Source organism: Peromyscus maniculatus, chromosome 1 (assembly GCF_049852395.1).
Source record: "Peromyscus maniculatus bairdii isolate BWxNUB_F1_BW_parent chromosome 1, HU_Pman_BW_mat_3.1, whole genome shotgun sequence".
Lineage (NCBI taxonomy): Eukaryota > Metazoa > Chordata > Mammalia > Rodentia > Cricetidae > Peromyscus > Peromyscus maniculatus.
The window spans coordinates 192,205,555-192,232,788 of NC_134852.1; the positions used below are offsets into that span (position 1 = coordinate 192,205,555).

Below are 27,234 nucleotides of genomic sequence, written 5' to 3' on the forward strand. Positions count from 1 at the left end.
CAACCAAAATTGATGAATATACCAAAGAACTCATTTTACCACATATACATGTGTTTGATCCAATAATTATCAGTTAACTAGATCTATAAATGTTAGATGAACAATTCCATGAGATTTAATGTAATAATTTTCAGTATTTCTAAAAGTACCACTCCATATTTACTGTTGAGTGGCCATTGCACAGCTAACAAGCCACTCTTCAACTATATGAAGTCATAAAAGACATGTGGAGATAGTAACATATGAAGGTTAGCATTTTAAAAGTAATCTAAATATCATTAAATAGATAGATATGTACTTAAATAGGAAATAAATTGGAAAGTTAGAGAATAGTCAGGCAATATTATATTATGAGTTATGTTTATATGTTTATAAAAACATCTATAATATATTATATAAATAGCACTTACTAAGCACAGTTAACTTTAAACCCATATATGCATTTACTTATTTTTGTGTATATGATATTATATAGAGTCATATGTGTAGTACAGAGTAGTAGCTCTGGAGGAAGAAGGGAGAAGACTATCCTTGGAAACTGGGAAATTTAAGTTTTATCTCATGTTAATGTTACTCCTCTTGGTAGGCATGATCTTCCCTTGCTATCTCCCTGTGTGCATACACAGACATCTGCCAGTGTGCTTACATAACCATACACATCACTTAAGAAAATTTGTACATATAATCATACTTTAACAGGTTATGGAGAAAAGACAATATTTATACATGACACATTGTCAAGAGATTATTCTCCTAGTTGTTGACACAAGAGTGAGTGATGATTGGGTTCCATATTTAATTAGTTTTCTTGACGATCACAGAGTAAGTTCTGTTTGCTAACTTTTACTAAAACAAGACATGTATTGCCCATTTAGAATGCACCCAAATGAAAATGTAGTTAATGATCTGACAAACACTGCAACAAAACAAAATTTTATTAGTGCTGAATCAGTGAGGGTTTTTAATATTTAAAAATTGGAACTGGTTCCTAAGAATTGAGAAAATTTTAGTATAGTTTAGAGGTAGCAGCTCTGCCATTAAGAAGGATCGCAAGATACAGGTATATAGAACAGGAAAGACCTGTTTGCTCACAGATAGAAGCAGGGTCTCAGTCATCTATGGGAAAGACTACCCAACTTCAGACTGGAATGAAACAGAGCTCATAGGGTGGAGGCAAAGACAACAGGCCAGTTTGAACTAGGGTGAAATCAATGTCCTCTGGATTGACCAGAGGTTTTAAAGTAAAATGCTGTAAAATGTTGGTCAGCGTTAAAAACAATTCCATGCGGGCCAGACCTTCTCCAAGGCAAGCTCTTCTTCCTAAAAAAGATGCAACAACTGATAAGTCATTTAATTCTGATTCTGAATTAGCACACATAGAATAGATGCTAATGAATGACTAATTACCCAACAACTGACTGCATTTTTGTACTATCTCGATTTCTTTCCTGGCCTTCCATTCCTTTATTTTTATTTTTATTTTTCAAATTCTTTTTGTTTTTTTCTTATTCTAATATTTTTATTTCATAAATGAGCAGAGTATTTGCATCATTTTTACCCCTCTATTTCCTGACTTCTAGTGCTTCTGTCCCCCACCTTGCTCACTCTTAAAATGGGGACTAATTTAATTATTCTTTTTTTTCCAAGACATAATTTATCTTTGTAGCCCTTGCTATGCTGGAACTTGCAATGCAGACCAGGATGAGCTTGACTCACCCATACTCAGGAGGCAGAGGCAGAAATATCTCTGATTTTGTGGCCAACCTGGTCTACAAAGCTAATTCCAGGAGAGCAAAGTGTAGTTGAAGTTTTCCTATGTCCCTGCTGGCCAGCAGTAGGGACAAATCTCTCTCACTGGCCAATCTCACAGCTGCTCAGACCCAAGTAAACACAAAGAGGCTTATATTAATTATAACTGCATGGCCATGGCTCAAGCCTTTTGCTAACTAGCTTTTATATCTTAAATTAGCCCATAACTATTAATCTATGTATTGCCACATGTTCTGTGGCTTTACCTGTGTTCTATTATATGTTGCTCCTTGGGCAGCTCACTGGCGTCTCTCCCAGCCTTCTTCCTGTCTCTCTCTTTGAATTTCTTGCCTGCCTCTAAGCTGCCCTGCCATAGGCCAAACAGCTTTATTTATCAACCAATCAGTGCAATGCATATTCGCAGTAAACAGAAAGATATTTCCCCATCAACGAAGCTTAGAAAGTGAAGGAAACCATCAAAAACAGGAAGTTGGTGAAAATGTATTTGAACAAGGGGGCCACATTCCAAACCCAGCAACCAGAAAAACATAGCTGCTTTCAGCCACTGGTTCTGGTTTTAGAGTCAAGGATATAAGAAAGAGATTGTGGAATCTCCCTCCACAGCTAAGGAAAGCAGCTGAGTCAAGGTGTGCAGCTTGGGGGCCCTTTCATAGAGGTGCATAGAGGTCAGTGTGTGAAGCTAAAAATGAATCATAGATTTCACTGCCAATCCAAAGACTTTGGAAATGCCCAAATCATGGGAATCTGTGGAGCCCAAAATGATTCCAACTTGTGGTTTGTTTCTATTTAGACTCAAGGTCAGAGAGTCAGAGTTTATGTTGTTCTCCAAGACTGTATAATGGGATGTTTTGGCCAAAGGCATGGTTACCTTATGCTTCAGGGCCTAATGATGCTTTGCCTTTAGGCATGGTTACCAGGTGTTTAGAGAATTAATGAAGGGTCTATACTTGTTTGTACTTTCTACTTTGATCTTGAAAGGGGGAGGTCTCTTGCATCATACCTTCCTACTGTACAAAAATCCCATAAGGATTAAACTCGAGGCAACTGGGTATTGACATAGAACCCTCCCAAAGCTATCTTATTGTCTCTATCATTTTCTCCAACTACGTCTGTAGCTAGAGTTTTCCGGCCTTGCCCACAGTCAGGACAAATCTCTGTCACCCGCCAGTCCCACAGCCACTCAGACCCAACCAAGTAAACACAGAGACTTATATTGCTTACAAACTGTATGGCCGTGGCAGGCTTCTTGTTAACTGTTCTTATATCTTAAAGTAACACATTTCTACAAATCTATACCTTGCCACGTGGCTCGTGGCTTACCAGCATCTTCACATGCTGCTTGTCCTGGCAGTGGCTGGCAGCGTCTCCTTCTGCCTTCCTGTTCTTTTATTTCTCCTCTGTTAGTCCCGCCTATACTTCCTGCCTAGCCACGACCAATCAGGTTTTATTCATTGACCAATCAGAGCAACTTGACATACAGACCATCCCCCAGTACAGCCAAGTGCAGACCATCTCAGACACCTGCACTCAGGCCCATGGTCCTAATCATCCTCTATGCAAACCTGCTGGGTAACGCCACAAGGAACCCAAGAAGGGCACCCACAGGACATACATTAACATCCCACAGCACTTCCCCTTTTCTTTTTTTTAAAAAGGAAGGTTTTAACTTTTACACATCTCCAAAGCCAGCTTGGTATATTTGGGAATTTGGGTGTAGCTTCTCTTACTACTTCCTGCTGGAGGGGGGCGCTGTATCTTATGGGGACACAAAGAATATTTAAGGATCATGGAGTAGTCCGTGAGGCTGTATTGTCTGAGCCAGTTGCCTTGAAACAATTCTGGATGTTGAATCATCTGGGCCATGGTGTCATCAGAGACCTTTCAGGTGGTCTTGGCTGGTCAAACCTGATGTATCTTAATCTGGAACAAATCCATAGCCTCTGGCTTTCTGTACAAACAAAAGCAGAGTCTCCTTGCCAAAGCAAAACATTCTTAGACATAAATTTCAAAATTGAAATACCTTTAAAATATACACATTGATTTAACTGAGCAGTCTTTACAATCAAATGTCTTTCTGCAGTTAAAAATCCCAAAGACAATATAATCCAGACTCTCTGTGTGATATCCATCTTTACATGGCTTATTTTTTATATTACTTTTACTTTCTCTTTAAAGACTTTATTATTTTAAAACTTTCTATTTCTTTATATAACTGTCTATGTTCCTTTTCCTCTCTCTTCCAAGCCTATGTACATTTTTACACACATTGTAAAGCATTTAAAGTCTTGTTCCATCTGAATCTGTCTTATTGTGAATATATTGCTTTAAACTGCAGCATTTGTAAGACTGAAACAGCGCTATGGCTGCTGGCTCCGCCCACCTCAGCTTCCCAACATGGCGGTGGTACATTTACCGCCAGCTCTGGGAGCTATCATGAGTCTATGCTTTTATCCAAGCAGCGTGTAGCCCAGAAACCTTTTTTGTTTTGTAACTAGCAAAGGCTAAATCCACCACGAAGCTTAATGTGCCACTTGCAGAGGCCTCATTTCCGCCTTACTGCAGGTTAAGCGCACACGCCAGGAACCCGCCAGTAACTCAAACCGGCAGCTGCCGCTCATTTGAGAGAGACAATTAGGAACTGTTTTTTGCTCCGTTTTAGAATCTTTTTTCTCAGGTTTTAGGTGGAAACTCTTGCCAACACGTTGGGCGCCATTTGTAGCTAGAGTTTTCCGGCCTTGCCCACAGTCAGGACAAATCTCTGTCACCCGCCAGTCCCACAGCCGCTCAGACCCAACCAAGTAAACACAGAGACTTATATTGCTTACAAACTGTATGGCCGTGGCAGGCTTCTTGTTAACTGTTCTTATATCTTAAAGTAACGCATTTCTACAAATCTATACCTTGCCACGTGGCTCGTGGCTTACCAGCATCTTCACATGCTGCTTGTCCTGGCAGTGGCTGGCAGCGTCTCCTTCTGCCTTCCTGTTCTTTTATTTCTCCTCTGTTAATCCCGCCTATACTTCCTGCCTAGCCACGACCAATCAGGTTTTATTTATTGACCAATCAGAGCAACTTGACATACAGACCATCCCCCAGCACAGCCAAGTGCAGACCATCTCAGACACCTGCACTCAGGCCCATGGTCCTAATCATCCTCTATGCAAACCTGCTGGGTAACGCCACAAGGAACCCAAGAAGGGCTCCCACAGGACATACATTAACATCCCACAGCATACGTCTATATATTTTCCTAGCTAGCATTTCTTAATTCCTCACTCCCTACTTCAAGGACCCTTTGATATGCCATGGCAGGACTCCAACAGGATACCTGCCAAGGAAAACTGCTAACAGGGTATGCAACCATCACAAGAAAGAAAAGTATGTTGCAGTCAACAAAGGTGAAAAGAGATCTGGAGAGCTGAAGAGCTCTTTGACATCAGACATGGAGATTCAGCGTTTGGAGTTTGCCCAGATGGTGTTTGGTCTTGCTTTGGTCCAGTATTTCCTCACTATGATCCCTTTGCTCCCTTTTATAATGGCTAATGGATATCCTGTGCCATTATATGTTGGAAGTACGTGATATGCTGTTTTATTTTGGTTTTATAGGGGACATTACAGCTAAGAGATAGCTATGAGTCTCCAAAAGACTTTGAACTTTGGACTTTTAAACAGTGATGAAACTATGATAGACTGTGGGGACTTTTGAGGTTGCACTGAACACATTTCTGCATTATGATATGGTTACAAGCTTACAGGGGCCAACGAGTAGAATGCGGTGGTTCAAATCGGAATGGCTGCTATAGACTCATATATTTGAATTCTTGATCATTAGGAAGTGGCACTACTTGACAAGCATTAGAATGTGTAGCCTTGTTGGAGTTGTGTGGCATTGCTGGAGGAAGTGTGCCAGTGGGGTAGACTTTGGGGTTTCAAATGCTCAAATCAACACCAGTGTCTCTCTCTTCCTGCTGCCTGCCAATCCAGATATAGAATTCCCAAATTCCTCTCTAGCATCATGTCTGCCTATGTGTCACCAAGCTTGCTGTCATCAGAATAATGAACTAAAGCTCTGAAACTATAAGCCAGCTCCAATGAAATGCTTTCCTTTATAGAAGTTGCCATGGTCATGGTGTCTCTTCACATAATAGAGCAATGAGGCAGACACTCCATGTAAGCTGTTCTTTGGGTTTATAGTGACCTGGGTCCTCTGTATGGAGAGAAAGGCCTCAGAATAGTATTTCTTTTAGAAAGAGTTCCTGAGAAGCTCAGCTCTAGGACAGGAAGCAGAGTCAGTGGGTGAAGCCTCTAATCTGATGAAAAAAAGCCTTCACCTTGGGGTTGCTGCCTCTGGATTCATATAAATGGTCATTCATACCACCCATGGGAGCTTCCATGCACAGCTTATCTCACCTCACCTGGGCCCTAAAACACATGGAAATAAAGTTTGCTTGCCTGCTGAGAAAGCCATGAAGTAGTCACTCTTCTTGAAGTTGCCTCTCTCATCCAAAAAATGGCCAGGGTCAAACTTCTCTGGGTGGGGAAATTCTTTGTTGTCATTCAGAACAGATGTCAGACATGTCATTACAGTTGTACCCTGAAAGAAAGAGAACCAAAGTCTTTTATGATGAAAGCTGTAAGCCTAAAAAAAAGTTCCAGCATCTCTCATTTGATCTCTTTTTTGTGTAGATGAGCAGATTAACGCACAAAAATGAAGTCATTGGTTCCATGTTAAAGAATACATCAATACCAGGACTATCAGTCTTATATTCTATAATTCTCATTCCATCTGTGCATTGAATTCACAGCCACCATCACTAATTTGTGGTCTGATGTCAGCAGCTTGCAGAATTAAAGAAGGTTCCTGGAGTGCATCCGTCTTGATTGCACTCATATTCGTATTCATCAGTGACATCTTACAATGTATTGCCACTGAAAATTCTATTCGACTTGGTAGAAGAGGAGGAACAAAGACTGCTAGAGCCAGTTGGGAGGAAGGATACCAAGGACACAAGGCCTTCTAGACACAACAGGACTGACATGTTTATGAACTAGCCAAGACTGACAGCATGTACAGAACCTTCAAAGGTCTAAGGCAAATAGAGTTCCAACTCTGAGAAGGGAAGTGAATATATGCCCCCATCCTTAACACAGAAGCTATCTCAAGTTAATAACCACTCACATAGGAAAAATTACTTTTCTCCAACAGTCTCATTGGGGAAGCCAACCACACTTTAGAGCAAGCAATATGCACAGAAGTAGATGGCCAACAGAAAACTGACTCAATGATATTTTTGGAGCATTGTCTCATAATACATCTCTTGACATTTTTTTATCTTACAGATCTTTTGTTTATATATTATGGCTTCTGCTTTTGTGTTTTTATGGAATTTCTGTGGGTGCAAATGTGTGCCTCTGCATGTGTCTTTCTTGTGCTCTTTCTTTGTCTCCTTTTCTTTTGTTTGTTTTATTCTATTCTGGTTTGTTTTGTTGGTAGTGGGTTTTTTGTTTTGTTTTGTTTTGTTAGCTACTGCTGTTGTTTTGTTTTTTTGAGTTACTTGTTTGTTTTCTAATGAGAGAGAAAAAAAGTGCAATCAGAATACAGTGTATAAAAAAATCTATTTAAATAAAAAAGACAATTCATCTCATTGACTTCAGAATAAAAGGTGAGTCATTTTTCAAAACCTCATTGCCAATTTCTTCAAAAACTTTCCATCTTCCATCATGTGAGCAGCTGAAAAGGACCTCCTCTCTGGCTGTGTTCTTCCACAAGCAAATTGTAAGATTCTGATGGAAGGAGGAAAGCACTTCCAAATTCAAGATTACATTTTCACTGAGAGTAGTAGAATTATAGATGAATATGATGAATTAGAGTTTAGTTATCAGAATCAATGGAGTCTTAGCCTGTGTCTTAGCCTTGAACTCTGTAACCATACAGAGGTCAACATTTCAGTGGTTCATTTTAATCACACAAAAATTACCACACTTGTATCAGATCAGTACAGCTTGTAGCTTGAGTTTTCCTGCCTGGCCCACAGTCAGGACAAATCTCTCTCACCCACCAGTCCCACAGCCGCTCAGACCCAACGAAGTAAACACAGAGACTTATTTTGGTTACAAACTGTATGGCCGTGGCAGGCTTCTTGCTAACTGTTCTTATATCTTAAATTAAGCCATTTCCATAAATCTATACCTTGCCACGTGGCTCGTGGCTTACCGGTACTTTACATCTTCCTTGTCCTGGTGGCTGCTGCAGGCAGTCTCCTTCTGCCATCCTGTTTTTTTATTTGTCTTCTCTGTTAGTCCCACCTATACTTCCTGCCTAGCCATGGCCAATCATGTTTTATTTATTGACCAATCAGAGCAACACATTTGCCATACAGACCATCCCCTAGCACAGCCAAGTGCAGACCATCTCAGACACCTGCACTCAGGCCCATGGTCTTAATCATCCTCTATGCAGACCTGCTGGGTAAAGCCACGAGGAACCCAAAAATGGGCTCCCACAGGACATATAGAACATCCCACAGCAACAGCTATAAAGTAACAATGTATAAAATGCTTTTTTATCTTTGGTATTAGAAGTTACAGACTGGAATTTCCACATGCTAAGAGCATTATGAGAATTATAGCATCATAGACATAGACAGCTGATAGGACCATGAAAGTAAAGTGCTTTCAAATTTGACATCTCTCCTGTATCCATTTAGATAGGGAGTGGGTGTTCTGGCATGATGAATCATGGCTTTGGGTATAGGGAATGTGTTATTTGGAGGCACTACATAAAAAATAAGGCCACAATTCAGTGTTGCTTTGGCTGTACACCAGGGTTTGGCTGCTTGGTGTTACAAAAGGCAGATGATGCAAGGCCACAGTAGCCTTTACTTCCCAACTCTCTTTCTAGAGAGAGTTTCAGAGGAACATATCCTGATACTGGGAGTGAGGGGAATGTGGCTAGAATATCTCTAACCTAACAGCACCTACAGTAAAGAAGGTACAGAGAGGAGGAGTAACTTAAAAGTACAGTAGATCTCAAAAAGCATAGTAGTGCTGTGGGATGTTAATGTATGTCCTGTGGAGCCCTTCTTGGGTTCCTTGTGGCGTTACCCAGCAGGTTTGCATAGAGGATGATTAGGACCATGGGCCTGAGTGCAGGTGTCTGAGATGGTCTGCACTTGGCTGTACTGGGGGATGGTCTGTATGTCAAGTTGCTCTGATTGGTCAATGAATAAAACCTGATTGGTCGTGGCTAGGCAGGAAGTATAGGCGGGACTAACAGAGGAGAAAAAAAAGAACAGGAAGGCAGAAGGAGACACTGCCAGCCACTGCCAGGACAAGCAGCATGTGAAGATGCTGGTAAGCCACGAGCCGCGTGGCAAGGTATAGATTTGTAGAAATGTGTTACTTTAAGATATAGGAACAGTTAACAGGAGGCCTGCCACGGCCATACAGTTTGTAAGCAATATAAGTCTCTGTGTTTGCTTGGTTGGGTCTGAGCGGCTGTGGGGCTGGCGGGTGACAGAGATTTGTCCTGACTGTGGGCAAGGCAGGAAAACTCTAGCTACATAGTAGCATCTCTTCTATAAGGCTCTGGCTAGGGGATTGATGGCTTTCATGAAGGAGGCAATCCTATGGCACTATAACAGCACCACAGCTCAGAGGGTGAGAGCTGAGAGCCATACACTACTATTGAGCAATACTCCAAGAAAGGAGAAGCTGAGGTCCCAATATGTCTAGGGAAAAGAGAACATGATTAGAATACTGGATATTATATGGTAACTCAAAAAATTCCCCCCAAAGCCAGTTGACAGAGAAACCCATCCTGAGATAATGGCCATGAAAATAGCTAAACTGCAATGGCAAGAATAGAGCTAAGACTAACACAGTGGAAACCATCTGCAAGTAGTTTAACTTCCTGTGAAAATACCAACCAACACCCTTACAGGAAGACAGTATAACAAACTGCTCTAAAACAACATTCAAAATGCTTAACAAAGCATAAAATTAAAAATCAGTAGGTATGGAAAAGAAGGAAATGCAGCTTTAATGAAGAAAAAACTATCAGTCAATGTGAACAGGCTATATGATTGTATAGCTTTAGAGTGATCATACAAGACTCCAAAATATAGCTGTTACAAATGTACCTGAGCCCTTGTAGGAACAATTGTAAAAGAACATAGAGACACCGCATGTGTAAGTGAAGGAATTTGTCATTAGTATAACCAAGTACTATAAAATAGTGAATATTAATAAATGGAACGTGCAAAGACATAAATTCCAGAATTAAGAAGGCATATTTGAAAATTAACTACATGAAAGTGAAAGCATGCAAATACCAAACATAAAGACATTTGTGAACATAGATGCATATAAACTGAGTGCCAGCACTCTACATGAAGGTCTCCAGTATACACATATGTTTTAGAGTGGAACTTGGTCAAAACTGCGGATATTCTAGGACATAGAAGTTTCTTGAAAAAGGAAAATAGTACAAAGTGGGGTTTCCATTATCATGATTTTATCCAGATTGCAGGTTCCAAGAGGAAAGGATTAAAGGACTCTATGTGGCTATATAGCATTAGTCTCACTGCTTAAACAACCAGTGTCAAGCTTTCCTTGTAAGGCTGACACAGAAGCCAAAAGGGAAAGGTGTACATCCCAGAAGCAGAAAGGCCGTGGTAAGAGAACCCTAAACTTTCTGGGTGAGATCAACAACATCTTTGGAGACTTTGTGAATTGGGCATGTTGGGCCAAAGTTAAATTGTATGATTGATTACTCAAAACATTCCTGTGATCACTACTGAATGCAAAGACGTTTTCAGACAAAGATAAGCTCTGTCTTTACCTCCAGCAAACTTGAATTTCAACAAATATTAATCAATATTCAGTAATATTAATAATGTGAAGGCCAGGGAGAGGGTTCAGTGGAGAAAGTGATTACCAAGCAAATTTGAGAACTGGGCAGGTGTTTGGATGGTTTATTTAAACTAACTGTGTGATTTTTTTAATTTGTGAGTTAATTGGAATAAAGTGGTTTTATTTATTAAAAGCAACAAATTAAGAGTTGACTAAAACTAAGTAGAACATGGTGGCAGAAGCCTGCAAACTCCAGTGGTCAGGAGGCTAGAGCTGGGATATTATTTTTTGATCCAGAATACACTCAAGTTCTAAAATAAAATATGTATGCTGATATGTATATAAAAATAATACCAATGTGTTTGATAATATACCAACTTACTGAGATTCATACATGAGTTCCTCCAAAGCAAGGAAGAGAAAATCCACTGTTAGGTTGGACTTCTCTTAAGTAAGTGAAACAAGATGTATGTAGGAAAATGGAAATATACAATTGTGGTTAATTGGTAAGGGTATTAAAAACCACTGGAAAGCAAGGATGTTGACAGCAGATTGCATTAACAGACAGGAAGTGTGTGAACAGATCAATGTATTGAAAAGTTTGTGAAAACCCAAGCCTGTGACATTTAGAAAGCTGTATAAACAAATAAATGACAGGCAAAGGAGCATAAAGTAGGGGGTAACATGTTTGAGGTATGATTCTGTGGAAAGTCAAGCAACCGACAATAATATTAATTGATTGTTGACAGGCAAAACTGCCTAGTGAGGAAACAGATGAAATGTATCTCACCTTGGGAATGTGGTATCCTCTGAACTCCACATCCTGTGTTGTTTCACGAGGCAAGGGAATGGGTACAAGATCCAGGCATCTCTGAATCTCATGCAGCACAGCGTTTGTGTAGGGCATCTGGTTCTTATCCTGCATGCAGGGGCTCCGATGTCTGCCAATAACTTGTTCAATTTCTTCCTGAATTTTAGCTTCCAGGGCAGAAATCATAATTTTTATAAAATGGAAAAGAATTGTTTTTGTGTGATTCTTGATCATTTTATCTTGTGGTAGGAAGTAGAGAGTTGAGGAATCTAAATCCCCCTGTTTCCATAAGGGAAGAAAACCTAATGCATAGATGACATGGTTCTATATATGAGACATGAGTGAATCCACCATACAACTAATAGAGATTATAAACACATTCAGCAAAGTGACATAATAGAAAGTTAATATATAAAATCCATATCTTTTCATAAAACAATAAAAAGCACACTGAGGAATAAATTAGGAAAATAAACACATTCACAGCAGCCTGACACAAAAAATAAAACATGCAATGGGGAAAAGAGGACACCTATTCACTACACAATGCTGTCAAAATGTACATCCATTTGCAGAAGAATGAATTATATTCATGTTTTTACTCTATGCAAAAATTAATTCAAACTAGATCAAAGGCTTAAATTAAACCCTGAAATCATAAGACTTCAAAGAAATCATCAAAAATACACTTCAAGAAATAGGTGTTGGGGCTGGAGATATGACTCAGACATTAAGAGCACTGGTTGCTCTTCTAGATGTCCTGAGTTCAATTCCCAGCAACCACATGGTGGCTCACAACCATCTATCATGATATTGAGTGCCATCTTCTGGCATGCAAGCATACAGGAAGGCAGAACACTGTATACATCATACATACATATTTTATAAAAAGAAAGTGTAGGCAAGAACTTTATTAACAGAGCTTTGATAACAGGGTACTGGACCCAAGAATTAACAAGACTCTTAGGAGCACATGAAATAAAAAGTCTGTGCACAGCAAAAGAAACTAACAGCCAGCTATTTTTCAAACAGGACACTAATATTCAGAAACTACAAAGAACTGTAAAAATTAAACACACAAAAAATTCTGCCAATCTGCAAGTGGGCAGATGAACACAGTTCTCATAAGAAGAAACACAACTAGCTCAAAAGTATTTTTAAGTGTTCAACATCCCTAGTCAGCAGGAAAATGCAAATTAAAACTACCTTGAGATACCAGTCACCCCAGTCAGAGTGGCTATCCTTAAAGAATCTGACAGCAAATGATGCTGTGGATATAGGGAAAGGGACCTTTACACACTGCTGATGTGAGTGCAAATTAGCACAGACATTATGGAAATGATTAGGAGGTTCCTCTGTAAGTTGGAAATATATCTACCATATGATCTTACCATACTACTCCTGAACATATACCCAAGAACTCTATATGCTACCACAGACACATTTATAGATCCTTGTTTATTGGTAGCAAAGAAATGGAGCTAACCTAGATGTTCATCAATAGATGAATGGATGATGACAATGTAATACATATAGAGAACAGAAGAGTTTCCAGCTATGAAGAAAAACTACAACATAAAATTGTTCAGTAAAAGGAATGGATAAGGAGAACATAACACTGAGGTGAACCAAACTCAGAGAGAACTGCATGTTCTTCCTCATAGATGGATCCTAATCTATTATGTTTGTATGTATTGTGTAAAGAATTGTAAGTGTGAAGACCAAACCAGGGTAGTATTAGGTGATAAAGAAGGATGAAACACAGATAAAAAAGAACACATGGACATGAAGAAGAAAAAGGGTGTTGGATAAGGCTACAAGGCAGGGGAATAAAGGACTAAATAGGACTCCAGTGTCTCGTGAAATAAAGTCAGCAATTGATAAGCACATTGTGAAATTAAAAAGACCCTTTACAGCAAAGGAAATGCTCAATCAAGTGAAGAGGTGTCTGACAAGACACTAGAAAATCATTTTCAGCTGATACAGGATTGATATCTACTATATACAGTGAACACAAAAATCTAAACACAAAACAAACAACCTAATCAAAATATGGGCTATAGTTCTGAAAAGAGTTCTTAAATAAATGAAGCATAAGAGGCTTGTAAAAATTTTTTAAGTAATCAACATCATTAACCATCAAGGAAATACAAATTAAAACTACTTTGAGATTCTATATCACACCAGTGAGAATGGCTATCATCAGGAAATCTAACACTAAATGTTGCTCATGGTGTGCTCAAAAACAACCATTATTTGTTGGTGGTGGTCCAGGAATTGTGGAAACTGATGTGGGGATTTATCACAAGGCTAAAAATAGGATTACTAATGACCCAGATATACCACTCTTGGATAGTTTCCCAAAGACTCTATATTTCACTACAGAGATACTTGCTTATATTTATTCATTGCTGCTCTATCCACAACAGCTAGGAAATGGAATCCAGCCTAGATGCCCATTAATTGATAAATCAATAAGATGTTACACATATATACAGTGGTATTTTATTCAGCTCTGGGTGAAATAAAAACTATAAAATTTGCAGGTAACTAGATGGGACTAGAAAATATTATACTGAATGAAAAAAATCCAGGCCCAGAAAGACGAATGTCATGTATACTCTCACAAACTAAAATGATTAGATTTAAGTCACTCTCCAAAGAAGAACATTGATGTCTGGTGCTGCAAAGCTGGTCAAATGTCTGTGGTTGAGAAAGTTACAGGCTTTTGAAGGAAAACTATTACTGTTGTTTTGCAAAATGAATATGATGTGCCCTTCAATTGCCTTGTAAAGATTCATGTTAATATCCATAGATCAGTGCTACTCCAAACTTTGGTCAGAGAACCTTCTTGATGTAATGGGTGGTAGTTATTTAAAAGACAAATCAGAGAAGATAAGAGACATTGGATTGCTAACTATAAATGGGACATCTACCTCACCCCCTCCAAACTCAGAAAGCATCTGAGAGGAGGAGAAAGAAAGAATGTAAGACAGGAGAAAAATGTATAGTGTGGAAATCTGTTTATCAGTCATGAAATGGCCATTGCACCCTTGACCTGACAGGAGCTAGAATTTTCCACAAACAACTATACAAGACAGGTCTCATCAACCTTCCCTCATGGAGAGGGGAGGGGTTCATGAAGCCTAAAAACTTCCTGAGGATCTGTAAGGGAGTTAATATTTCCTGAGATCTAGAGAGAGATTTTCTTGAGCAATGCAGCCACTGGTAAATTGTTGATAATTCAGTTAAAAAAAAAAGCCCTCACCAATGATCAGATAAATAAGCCTAATTAAAATATTGCTTTATCAAAAATTAAAAAATGACATGAAATTAAAATGGGACAAGTTGAAAAGAAGAAGGAATTTACTGGGAGGGATGGGGGAAATAGAGAATAATGGGGATTTATTGAAAATAATTATATATGTATGAAAATGTAATGAAACATATCATTGACTATAATTAATATATGCTAACAAAGTTTAAATGATAAATACTTTCTGGAAAAGAAATAAGTATTTATTAAGACAAATGAAAAAATGTGAGAGGGAGGCTAATTCTATTTGGAAAACTGTTATGATTTTGTTATAACCCAAATCAAGGATTCCAACATATAGCAGGGAGAACAGTGGCCACTGCCCTTCCATTCTCTATTGTGGCTTATATATTTCATTCTTTCTTTACTGTGATCTGGTATGAATTGGATTCATCCGGTGAGGGGTAAGTGCATTGATCATGCAAATGTTGCTAGTACAGAGTCTATTCTAGGAAAGAGTGGGACAGTTTCTAGTGCCATCTGTCCATTTCTACCTGGACATTCATCTGCCCATCTATGATCATACCTGTGACCTCTGGGTACTTCAGCAGGAGCAAAAGCCCATAATTCATTGTGGTACTCATTGTCTCTGTTCCCGCAGAAAACAGATCAAATATGGTGATGGCCAGGTTTTCCATGGTAAATTCAGAATTTTTATTGTGTTTTTCCTAATAATTATAAGTGAGAGGAATTAGTTTTGTTTTTTTTTGTTGTTGTTGTTATTAGTTTGTTTGTTTGGTTATTAGTTTTGGTTTTTTGTTAGTTTGTTTGGTTGTTTTAAAGGTTTACAGGTAACAATTCAATATGACACAACATTTTTATGGGTAAGTTAGACATTAAAGAATGTTCTATCTGAAGATAAAAGTAGATGCTGGTGTGAGCATTAGGATTCCTTCACACAATTAATACACAATTGGAGTTACAAAATTCCAAGGGTTTGTTGTTGTTGTTGTTGTTGTTCCTCACTTTTCACTCACTAGGAAGAAGTAAGTTCCTCTGTGATCTTTTCATGTGTATCGAGTCAGTTTGTGATAACATCAGTTGTAACACCTAATGAATCTTTATTACATTTAAAGTCTTCAGGACTATACACATACAAACTTCATTGCTATTTTTAACCTCTTCAGTCCTTACATCCACCGCCATAACTCAAACCAATGTCACCTTCTCAAATTTTGCTCATGTGAAGACTATAATTACCATCCTCTAGATTATCCTCTCCTTAATCTAAACTGGTGTTTCCTCAAGGCTGAGCTCAGCTGCAAAGGCTTCCTAGAGTCTCTCTAAAGAAAAGTCCTGTATTCCCTAAGTCTTTACACCTGCTATTCATGGATGTCTCTTTACGTATAATGACATGTTCTCATTATTCTTGAATTCATTTGTATGTGTTAGTAAAGAACTAACCTTGAATATGGGAAATATAGAATTTCTAATTCTAAATAAATTGAGGAAAAAATTGGCTTTTTTCAAGACAGGGTCTCTCTGTGTAGCTTTGGAGCCTATCTTGAAACTTGCTCTGTAGACCAGGTTGGCCTTGAACTCACAGAGATCTGCTTACCTATGCCTCTTGAGTGCTACAATTAAAGGTGTGTGCCACCACTGCCCAGCTTAATTATCTCTGAATACTCTATACAACTTGCCTAGGAAATTGGTTTGACAAATAATGAATACTGCTAGAAGGAACATTAGGTTGAACATCCCAATTTCACCGAGAAAAAGGAAAACTGAGTCAGAATGCGCAAAAATGTGCAGAAGTAAGTCAGGGTCCCTTGTACCTTTTCCATTTTAATCAGGAAGTGGTCAATAAAGTCCTGAGGGCTATTGAGGTTCAGAGTTTCTTGATGCCTTTTTATTTCCTTCAAAATGAACTCTTTTATTTCAGTACAAATTTTAATGTACTCTTTGTGGCTTCCTGGGAGATAGTATAACACAGGGTATGCACTGCACAGCTGGAAGAGAAAGAAACTTGCGTTAGTGCAAACAGCGCCCCCTCCAGGACACAGCTGTCTGTCCAACAGTCATAAAGGTGAGTTTCACATGCCTCCTGTGCTTCTAGATGCCTGCCATTTGGAGGAGCAGGCACAGCATGGGTCTGTTGCAGGAATCTTAAAAGTTCTTATCAATAAAATCAAACCTGAGGCCAGTTATTGGGGTCAATGCTGGTAGATCAGAGAGACAGAACAAGCCACAGCTATCTCACCTCGCCGGATCCTCAGCTGGTCCTGTTTCCCCAGACTGGAAGCTTCTGTGTCCTCATCCCAATAGCTCTCAGCTGAACTGCTGCTTAAAAGCCTGAATGCTTAATCAGCCACATGCTTAACCAGCCAAATGCTTCTAGTTTCTGGTCCTCATGCCTTATATATATATCTTTCTGCTTTCTACCACCACTCCCTGGGATTAAAGGCTGGCTTTCTGGGATTAAAGGCATGTGTCACCATGCTTGGCTATTTCCAAAGTGGCCTTGAACTCACAGAGATCCAGAGGGATTTCTGTCTCTGGAATGCTAGGATTAAAGGTGTGAGTGCCACCATTTTCTAGCCTTTGTACCAAGTGGCTGTCTGTTCTCTGACCCCAGATAAATTTATTAGCGTACACAATATTTTGGGGAACACAATACCACCACATGGGTCAAATGGTTAGAGCTGCCATGTCCCACGTTGGGCACCAGATATTGGAGAAATTATTTTGGCCACTCCACGTAGTTAAAAGGATATTTATTTAATGGCGTAACTCACAAATTAAGTAATGGGTAGGTCGCAGGGTCTGGGGAAGGTGTAATGCAGTCCAGCGGTGTTCTCCGGAGCTCTGCACAGTCAATCTGCACCGGTCAGCGTCCCGGCACCGAGAGAGCGCCCAGAGAGAGCGCTGACCCATCCAGCTCTAGGGTCCCCCGGCGCCTCCCCTCGCCCCGCCTCGTAGGCGTGACAGTTGCCAGAGTCTCAATGGGGGTTGGAACTTCCAGAACCAAGCTGGAATGGCTACCCACTACAAGTACATCAGAAGCTCAGTCCGGCATTTCAGGTCTATTTCCATCCAGTCCTACAGGAGCTCCTCAAATTCTTTACCAACCCAACAGCCAAAACAAGAGCAAGGACACTTTTAAGGAGGCCTTTGTAGCTGCACCAGATAAGCTGTGATGGTGGACTTCTCAGTCACATGGTGCTGACCCAGCAAATGATCACATCCTTCATTCTTTCCCTCTCAGAAAGTATTCCAGTGCTGTGTTCATTGTAATAGAATGAGATGACTGTCAAGACAACAGTATGAACAAATTCCAGTCTTTACTTTTTATAAAGGGTCAAGAGGTCGATTAATTTTCTGGTTAATAATGTGAGAAGCTCAAAGCCATTATTAATGAATTTGCCTCATCATGTCATATATATATAAACACTTAAAGAAAAAGATACCTTGAATTTGAATGCGAGCACAGGGGGGACAAATATATAGGAAGGTTTGAGGGAAGAAAGGGAAGGAGAAACTGATGTGATTATAATCTCAATTATACATATACATACATATATTTTTTAAATATTCCCAGTTTAACATCTATAACTTTTTTAATTTGGGAAAAGTATAAAGTAGGGACATTCTATACTCAACTGCCATCTTATTACAAATGAAAGTAAAATATTAAATATACTCTTTTGATAAAAAGAAAGCAAGCCAGAGCTGCTTTGGGTAATGTGTTTCATATTGTTTAGTTTCAAATTTGTTGCTCCAATATGGAAGGGAGTAAATTATTTGCCCTCGATGGCCCTTGTTTTGTGGAACACATATTGCCCTTATAATCTATAGACACATTTGTTCTTCATGGTTGTACAGCATAGGTTCAAAACATTTTCTGACCATGTACCATAGTAAGAAATGAATTCTGTAGCCTGAAGCTTTATCCCCAAACATTCACAAAATCATAAAAGGGTTGTTTTTGTTGTTATCCAAAATAAATACTTTGATAAAACTGAAGCCTACTGATAATACATTTCTTTGTAGTCTATCTTATATTATCTTTGCCCCTTCATTATGAACTGGAGTATCAACTATCAACTATCAAGTTCACAAATTGGTTAGGAATCATAATAAATAACAATGAACAATAAATACCCTAGGAATTTTGTAAACAAGAGGAAACAAAAAAACATTCAAACCATCTTCACATATGATTGGTTGCCATTTTCTTTGTTGTTTTGTTCTTGTTTGTTTGTCTGTTTGGAAATATGGTTTGTGAAAGAGTTTCACTCTGTATCCCAGGTTGGCCTCAACATTACTATGTAGCCAAGGCTATATCACTATACCCAGAAATTTAGTTGCCTCTAAAAAATATAAACTAGTAGTGGACATGGAGAGATGGTTTAGCAGTTAAGAACATGTGCTGCTCTTACAGAGGCCCCCAGTTCAGTTCAAAGCTCCCATGTCATGCAGTTCATAACCACCTATCACTCTAAGTTCAGGAAATTCAACACATATTTCTAGACATGAAGGGTACCTGCACTCACACATGCACATGTTCTCAGGTAGATACATTATTTAAAATAAAATCATTTTTAAAATGCTAGTACTAAACCGGATCATATCTGTAATTTTTGCTTCTCAGGAGACTGAATCAGATAGATCATGGGTTCAAGGTTAGACTGGGCTATATATTGAAACCTACAGAAAATAATAATACAAACATTTCAGATTGCAAAGCATACCAATATATTAACCTCCCATGGGCTGTGTTAAAATATGTGAGCCACGGAATTGCTAATAGTGGGCTTTAAATGGAGAACTAATGCGAGGATGTGTTTGGCTAAATAGTTACAAAAATCACCTAACAGGTGAAATCAGTTTTGTGCAAGTATATTCCAACAGAAAATAAATAAATAAGGAAGGCAAGGAGGAAAGGATGAAAAGAAAGAAGAGAGTCAAAGAGGAAAAGAACAGATCCTCCAGTAAAGGGGACAGTTATAGAACAGAATGCACCAGTCAGTGCTCAGCTTCTTACTCCCTCAACACCCTGCAGAAGACGTTTCATAGCCCAGAGTTTATTCAAATGGCCTCTTTTTTGAAGGTGAAAACTACCCACATTTTCTCAGAGTTCCAGCCCTTCAAACCTGATTTCAGATGCACAAAGTTCATAACCTGAGTATTAGCTTTTGAACAGTGAAGGCATAGACTTGTGTCACATAGTATTTTCACATATAATGGCTTAGTTTGGGTTTCTGTTGTTGTGAAGAGACACTATGACTACAGCAGCTCTTATAAAGGAAAACAATTAATTGGGGCTGGCTTACAGTTTCACAGGTTTAGTCCATTATCATCATGGTGAGAAGCATGCCAGCATGCAGTTGGACATGGTGTTAGAGAGGAAGCTAAGAGTTCTAATGTGGATCAGCAGGCAGCAGGAAAAGACAGTGATATCCTGAGCATCTGAGAAGTCAAAGCCAACACCCTAGTGACACATTTCCTCCAACAAAGCCACACCTACTCCAAAGAGTCCACACCTCCTTATAGTGCCACTCTCAATGGACAAAGCGTTAAAACACAGGAGTCTATGGGGGCCATTCCTAGTCAAACCACCACATATAAATAAAGCTGAACTTCACCTGGATCCAAGGAGATGTTAAAATTTCAATATTTCTTCGAAATTTCTTCATGAAGCCTCTGAAAGTGTCATCATTGTAGTCAAAACGATGCTGGAAAATGACAGCACAGATCACATTGCAGGGAACACAGGCCAGAAGGAAGTTTGGATCACATGGAGACCCTAGAACAAATGAAGTTCGAAGTTAATATAGAATCCTCATACAGACCTTAAAATTTCAAATTAAAACAGTTGGGAATGTGAGATATTTAGAGAGGAATCATCATTGTGAGCTCCATAGGCCTGAGAAACACTTTATTCTGTGTCCCCCAAATAAACTCTGATGAGCTCCATCTAATTTGTAGTCTACAGGTATTTTCTTCTTTTAAATGGGCTCCTTAAGTCCACATTCAGAAGAGGAAAACCATAAAGATAGAGTATTTTAAAATATTTATGAATGTGTTCAATTTAAATCTAATTATGGCTGTTCCTTATAGTGTCTACAGAAATCTTAACAATTTGTTTCAAATCAATTTCTTTTCTTCTAAAACCTTTTATAATATGTTTTATTAAATCCATAATATTCAAAAGAGCCAGTGTATAATAAATATTTTAAACTTGGAAATGAGATATTTACATTCTCAGCAAACCCATGCTATATCTTACATTTGCATCTCCTCTAATTTCACCGTACCCTGGGCAGTTCCATGAGACTGGGGCTCCTCAATTTCCTAGGAAATATTGGAGTAAAGGAAAGTGGGGTTTGACAGAGCACAATGCAGGGCACATAGGCTGAGATCTGCTATGCATAAGGAAATACTGTCCCTTCTATTTGTGGGAAAGCTGAGATAACAGGGCAGAGCCTTCTGGAGTTAGAGAGGAAGTGGAAATATTAATTTCTAATTGTCTCCTAAATACAAATCTCAATTAAGGTCTTAATTAATTTATAACAATATCATGGATAATTATCCTCGTGTTTCACAGAAGCTTCTTTTTTGACAGATTGAGACTATTACAGAATCCACAACTGAGTGCAGAGAATAAGTGACTGTAGGGTACCCTTAACTGATGTATCTGCAATGCAGACTTTATACCTAGGCCTCAGGGAAAATCACAGAAAAGGAATAGAAGAGAGAGTAAGAGCCAGAGGACAAGGGCATCTGCTACTAGAAATTATCTCCTAGACATGACAGAAATAATGCACCCAAGAACTTTCAATGATGTGGTTGCCTGAATAACAGCAACATAATGACAGTAGTTAACTTGGCAACCAGGACAATGGAAATCTCACATGTCCCTATCTATAGATAAAAAGCTACAAGCAATCAGTGACTGCTGAGATGGACAATCATTACTCCAAGGATAAACTCCCACAGAGGTTGTCTAGTTCTCAGTGGTCAGCTCTGGGCATATAAAAGCTACAATAAATGGTTCTCAGTAGGTTGAGTATGCAAGTGTGCATACATGTGTCTATATGTGTAACAATAATAAAAACAATAAAGAAGAGATCATGAATTTGAGAAGGTAGTGGAAGTGATATAGACTAGGACTCATGTACCAAGTTCTCAAAAATAATATTTGTATATGCTGCTCTTATTCAGGCAACCATATATATCATTGAGAGTTCATCAGTACATTTTCCCTGTCATGTCTAGGGGATAATTTCCAGTAGCAAATGTCCTTGTCCTCTGAGGTACTGCCAACTACAAAGTATGTATTCTTATGTGCTGTTTTCCATAAATTTCTAGCCTGAAATAAAGACATCAGTAATTGGGTAGTAATATGGATCAACAGACATAAGAAACATGCAACTACATTAAACAGAGTACACAAGACAGCTTAAATGCGCTTTTCTTGTGTACGGATGACAGAAAATGCAAATATAGCTAAATGTTTGAAAGTGTAAGTGGTAGTTTGAGGAATGTACTAAAGAATGTGATGCACACATTACCAACTCTCAGATCCATCCCATACGAATCCTCTGCACCCACATCTGGACACATGGAGTAAAAGGCCCAGTATGTATTAGTTTAATGCAGGCAGTAAATTCAACTCATGCTAGCCTTGGGTGAAACAGAGACTCCTCATCCTAGACCACCTCTTTGATGGAATCTTCAAAGCACTACCTCTTCCCTGTTCTTCACAGCATTTGCAGAAAATATTTTTATTGTGTTTCATTATACTTCATTGTTAGATTATAATATATATGCAAAATCACTTCTCATATATGATTGAATTCCAATACATTGTTTTATTTATTCAACCTTCAAAATATTATTTTAAAGAGCCCTCCAGCACCTGATTGGACTAAGAGGTGAGTCTCTATCCTCATACCCCAACACACCAGGCCCAAGGATTTGGGCCCAGTGGTACAACCCTGTGCCCCTACACCACCACATATTGCAGTCCCAGTTTCAGGCCAGTTGGCAGGCAGACCTCCTGCAGACAGGTCAGATGACCACCATCCCCCATCAGACCCTGTAACCCACAAGCCCCACATCTCCCAAATCCCACCCACCCTCTCAGAACATTGATACAAAAATACTCAATAAAATACTAGCTAACAAAATCCAGGAACACATCAAAAAAATTATCCATGATGACCATGTAGGCTTCATCCCAGGGATGTAAGGATGGTTCAACATATGAAAATCAGTCATATAAACAAACTGAAAGAAAAAACACATGATCATCTTATTAGATGATGAAAAATGCCTTTAACAAAATCCAACACCCCTTCATGATAAAGGTTCTAGAGAGATCAGGAATACAGGGAATATACCTAAACATAATAAAGGAAATTTACAGCAAGGTGACAGCCAACATCAAAATAAATGGAGAGAAACACAAAGCAATTCCACTAAAATCAGGAACATACTTATTCAACATAGAACTTAAAGTTCTAGCTAGAGCAATAAGACAACAAAAGGAGATCAAGTGGATACAAATTGGAAAGGAAGAAGTCAAACTTTCCCTGTTTATAGATGATATGATAGTATGCATAATTAACCCAAAAAAATTCTACCAGGGAACTCCTACAGCTGATAAATTCCCTCAGTAATGTGGCAAGATACAAGATTAACTCAAAAAAAAAATCAGTAGCCCTCCGACATACAAATGATAAACAGGCTGAAAAAGAAATCAGAGAAACATTACCCTCTATAATAGCCACAAATAATATAAAATACCTTGGGGGTAACTCTGACTAAGCAAGTGAAAGACCTGTATGATAAGAACTTTAAGTCTCTGAAGAAAGAAATCAAAGAAGATATCAGGAAATGGAAAGATATCCCATGCTCATGGATAGGTAGAATTAACATAGTAAAAATGGTAATCTTACCCAAGGCAATCTACAGATTCAATGCAATCCCCATCTGCTGTGGGATGTTCTGTATGGCAAATGTGTTAATAAATAAAACACTGATTGGCCAATAACCAGACAAGAAGTATAGGCGGCACTGACAGAGAGGAGAATTGAGGGAACAGGAAGGGAAGGGAGAGACTGCCTTCAGCTGCTGCCAGGACAAGGAAGATGTAAAGTACCAGTAAGCCACAAGCCATGTGGCAAAGTATAGATTAATAGAAATGGGCCAAATATAAGAGTAAGAACTAGATAATGTTAGGCCTGAGATAATGGCTAAGCAGTTTAAATAATATAAGTGTCTGTGTGCTTATTTTATAAGTGGGCTAAGGGACTGCCAGGGTTTGGCAGGACCTGGAGAAAAAACTCTACAGCCACACCCATCAAAATTCCAACACAATTCTTCACGGACTTGGAAAGAACAATACTTAACTTTATATGGAAAAACAAAAACCTAGAATAACTAAAAGAATCCTGTATAATAAAGCAAACTTTTCTCCGTGTCTTTCTTAGGGTCCCGTTTTCCAGGTAGCCTCACTGGTGATGTCAGTAGCAGTCCAGTCACCCTTGTCCCACATCTAGCATCTTCCTATGAGTGAGTACATACCATATTTGTCTTTCTGAGTCTGGGTTACCTCACTCAGGATGATTTTTTCTAGATCCATCCATTTGCCTGCAAACCTCATGATGTCATTGTTTTTCTCTGCTGAGGAGTATTCCATTGTGTATATGTGCCACAATTTATTTATCCATTCTTCAGTTGAAGGGCATCTAGGTTGTTTCCAGGTTTTTGGCTATTACAAACAATGCTGAAATGAACATAGCTGAGCAAGTGCTCTTGTGGTATGATTGAACATTTCTTGGGTATATGCCCAGGAGTGGTATAGTTGAATCTTGGGGGAGATTGATTCCCAATTTTCTAAGAAAGTGCCATATTGATTTCCAAAGTGGTTGTACAAGCTTGCATTCCCACCAGCAGTGGAGGATAGTTCCCCTAGTTCCATATCCTCTCCAGCATGAAGTGTCTTCAGTGTTTTTGATCTTAGCCATTCTGACAGGCGTAAGGTGGTATCTCAGAGTTGTTTTGATTTGCATTTCCCTGATGATTAGGGATGTTGAGCAATTCCTTAAATGTCTTTCAGCCATTTGGGTTTCCTCTGTTGAGAATTCTCTGTTTAGTTCTAAAGCCCATTTCTCAATTGGACTGTTGGTCATTTTGATGTCTAATTTCTTGAGTTCCTTATATATTCTGGATATCAGTCCTCTGTCACATGTGGGGTTGGTGAAGATCTTTTCCCATTCTGTAGGCTGTCGCTTTGCCTTGTTGACCGTATCCTTTGCTCTACAAAAGCTTCTCAGTTTCAAGAGGTCCCATTAATTGATTGTTTGTCTCAGTGTCTGTGCTACTGGTGTTATATTTAGGAAGTGATCTCCTCTGCCAATGCGTTCAAGACTCCTTCCTACTTTCTCTTCTAGCAGGTTCAGAGTAGCTGGATTTATGTTGAGGTCCTTGATCCACTTGGACTTAAGTTTTGTGCACGGTGACAGATATGGATCTATTTGCAGCCTTCTACACGTTGATATCCAGTTATGCCAGCACCATTTGTTTTGAACAGCCTGGACATGAGTGGGAGCAATGAAGGGCGAGGGTCGAGGGAAAGAGAGCGAGAGATCCTAGCTGGATCAAGAAAAGAGAGGGAGAACAAGGAATAGGAGACCATGGTAAATGAAGACCACATGAAAAAAGGAAGAAACAAAGAGCTAAAGAAGCCCACAGAAATCCACAAAGATACCCCCACAAAAGACTGCTGGCAATGGTCGAGAGACAGCCGGGACTGACCTACTCTGGTGATGGGATGGCCAAACACCCTAATAGTTGTGCCAGAAACCCCATCCAAGGACTGAGGAATCTGGATGCAGACATCCATGGCTGGGCCCCTGGTGCAGCACTGGGAGTCTAATTAGTGAGAAAGAGGAGCGTTTATATGAGCGAGAATTGTTGAAACCAAGGTTGGATAAAGCACAGGGACAAATAACCAAATGAATGGAAATACATGAACTATGAACCAAAGGCTGAGGGGCCCCCAACTGGATCAGGCCCTCTGAATAGGTGAGACAGTCAGTTGACTTGATCTGTTTGGGAGGCATCTAGGCTGTGGTACCAGGTCCTGGGCTCGCTGCATGAGTTAGCTGTTTGAAACCTGGGACTTATGCAGGGACGTTTGGCTCAATCTGGGAGGAGGGGAATGGACCTGCCTGGACTGAGTCTATCAGGTCGATCCCAGTCCTTGGGGGAGACCTTGATCTGGAGGAGGTGGGAATGGGAGATGTGCTGGGGGGAAGGGGAGGGGGGCAGGAAGGGAGAGAACAAGGGAATCTGTGGCTATTATGTAGAACTGAATAGTATTGTAAAATAAATAATAATAAAAAAATAAAAAACAAACAAAAAAACTAAAAAAATTAATAATAATAATAAAGCAACCTCTGGAGGCATTGTGATCCCTGACCTCAAGCTCTACTATAGAGCTATAGTAATGAAAACAGCTTGGTACTGGCATAAAAACCAACGTGTGGACCAATGGAATCAAATTGAAGACACTGACATTAATCCGCACACCTATGAACATATGATTTTTGACAAAGAAGCCAAAACAACTGTATCATCAAAAAAAAGAAGGCATCTTCAACAAATGTCATAACTGAATATCAACATGCAGAAGATTGCAAATAGATCCAAATCTGTCACCATGCACAAAACTCAAGTCCAAGTGGACCTCAGCATAAATCCAGTTACACTGAACTTGATAGAAGAGAAAGTAGGAAGTAGTCTTGAATGCATTGGCACAGGAGACCATTTCCTAAATATAACACCAGTAGCACAGACACTGAGACAAACAATTAATAAATGCAACCTCCTGAAACTGAGAAGCTTTTGTAGATCAAAGGACATGGTCAACAAGACAAAGTGACAGCCTACAGAATGGGAAAAGATCTTCACCAACCCCAAATCTGACAGAGGGCTAATCTCCAGAATATATAAAGAACTCAAGAAATTAGACATCAAAATGCCCAACAGTCCAATTAAAAATGGGCCACACAGCTTAACAGAGAATTCTCAACAGAAGAATCTCAAATGGCTGAAAGACATTTAAGGAACTGCTCAACAACCTTAGTCATCAGGTAAATGCAAATCAAAACAACTCTGAAATACCATCTTACACCTGTCAGAATGGCTAAGATCAAAAACACTGAAGACAGCTTATGTTGGAGAGGATGTGGAGCAAGGGGAATACTCCTCCACTGTTGGTGGGAAGGAAAACTTGTACAGCCAGTCTGGAAATCAGTATGGTGGTTTCTCAGAAAATTGGGAATAAGTCTTCCTCAAGATCCAGCTATACCACTGTTGGGCATATACCCAAGGAATGTTCACTCTTACCACAAGACACATGCTCAACTATGTTCATATCAGCATTATTTGTAATAACAAGAACCTGGAAACAACCTAGATGCTCCTCAACTGAAGAATGGATAAAGAAAATATGGCCCCAGCTCCCAGCCTG

General features: G+C 39.2%; 1 protein-coding gene across 1 annotated transcript in view; it reads right to left on the reverse strand.

The window, feature by feature from the left end:
- Positions 1-917: 917 nt before the first annotated feature.
- LOC121823677 (cytochrome P450 2C70-like) overlaps positions 918-27,234 on the reverse strand; it is a 58,626-nt gene continuing 32,309 nt past the window's right edge. Inside the window, exons 4-9 of the mRNA XM_076563028.1 lie at positions 20,336-20,496; positions 16,526-16,699; positions 15,277-15,418; positions 11,414-11,601; positions 6,223-6,364; positions 918-1,320 (exon numbers count right to left, since the gene is read on the reverse strand). Coding sequence (XP_076419143.1) covers positions 1,139-1,320; positions 6,223-6,364; positions 11,414-11,601; positions 15,277-15,418; positions 16,526-16,699; positions 20,336-20,496 — 989 coding nt within the window. The 3' untranslated portion in view covers positions 918-1,138. The remainder of the gene's footprint in view (positions 1,321-6,222; positions 6,365-11,413; positions 11,602-15,276; positions 15,419-16,525; positions 16,700-20,335; positions 20,497-27,234) is intronic.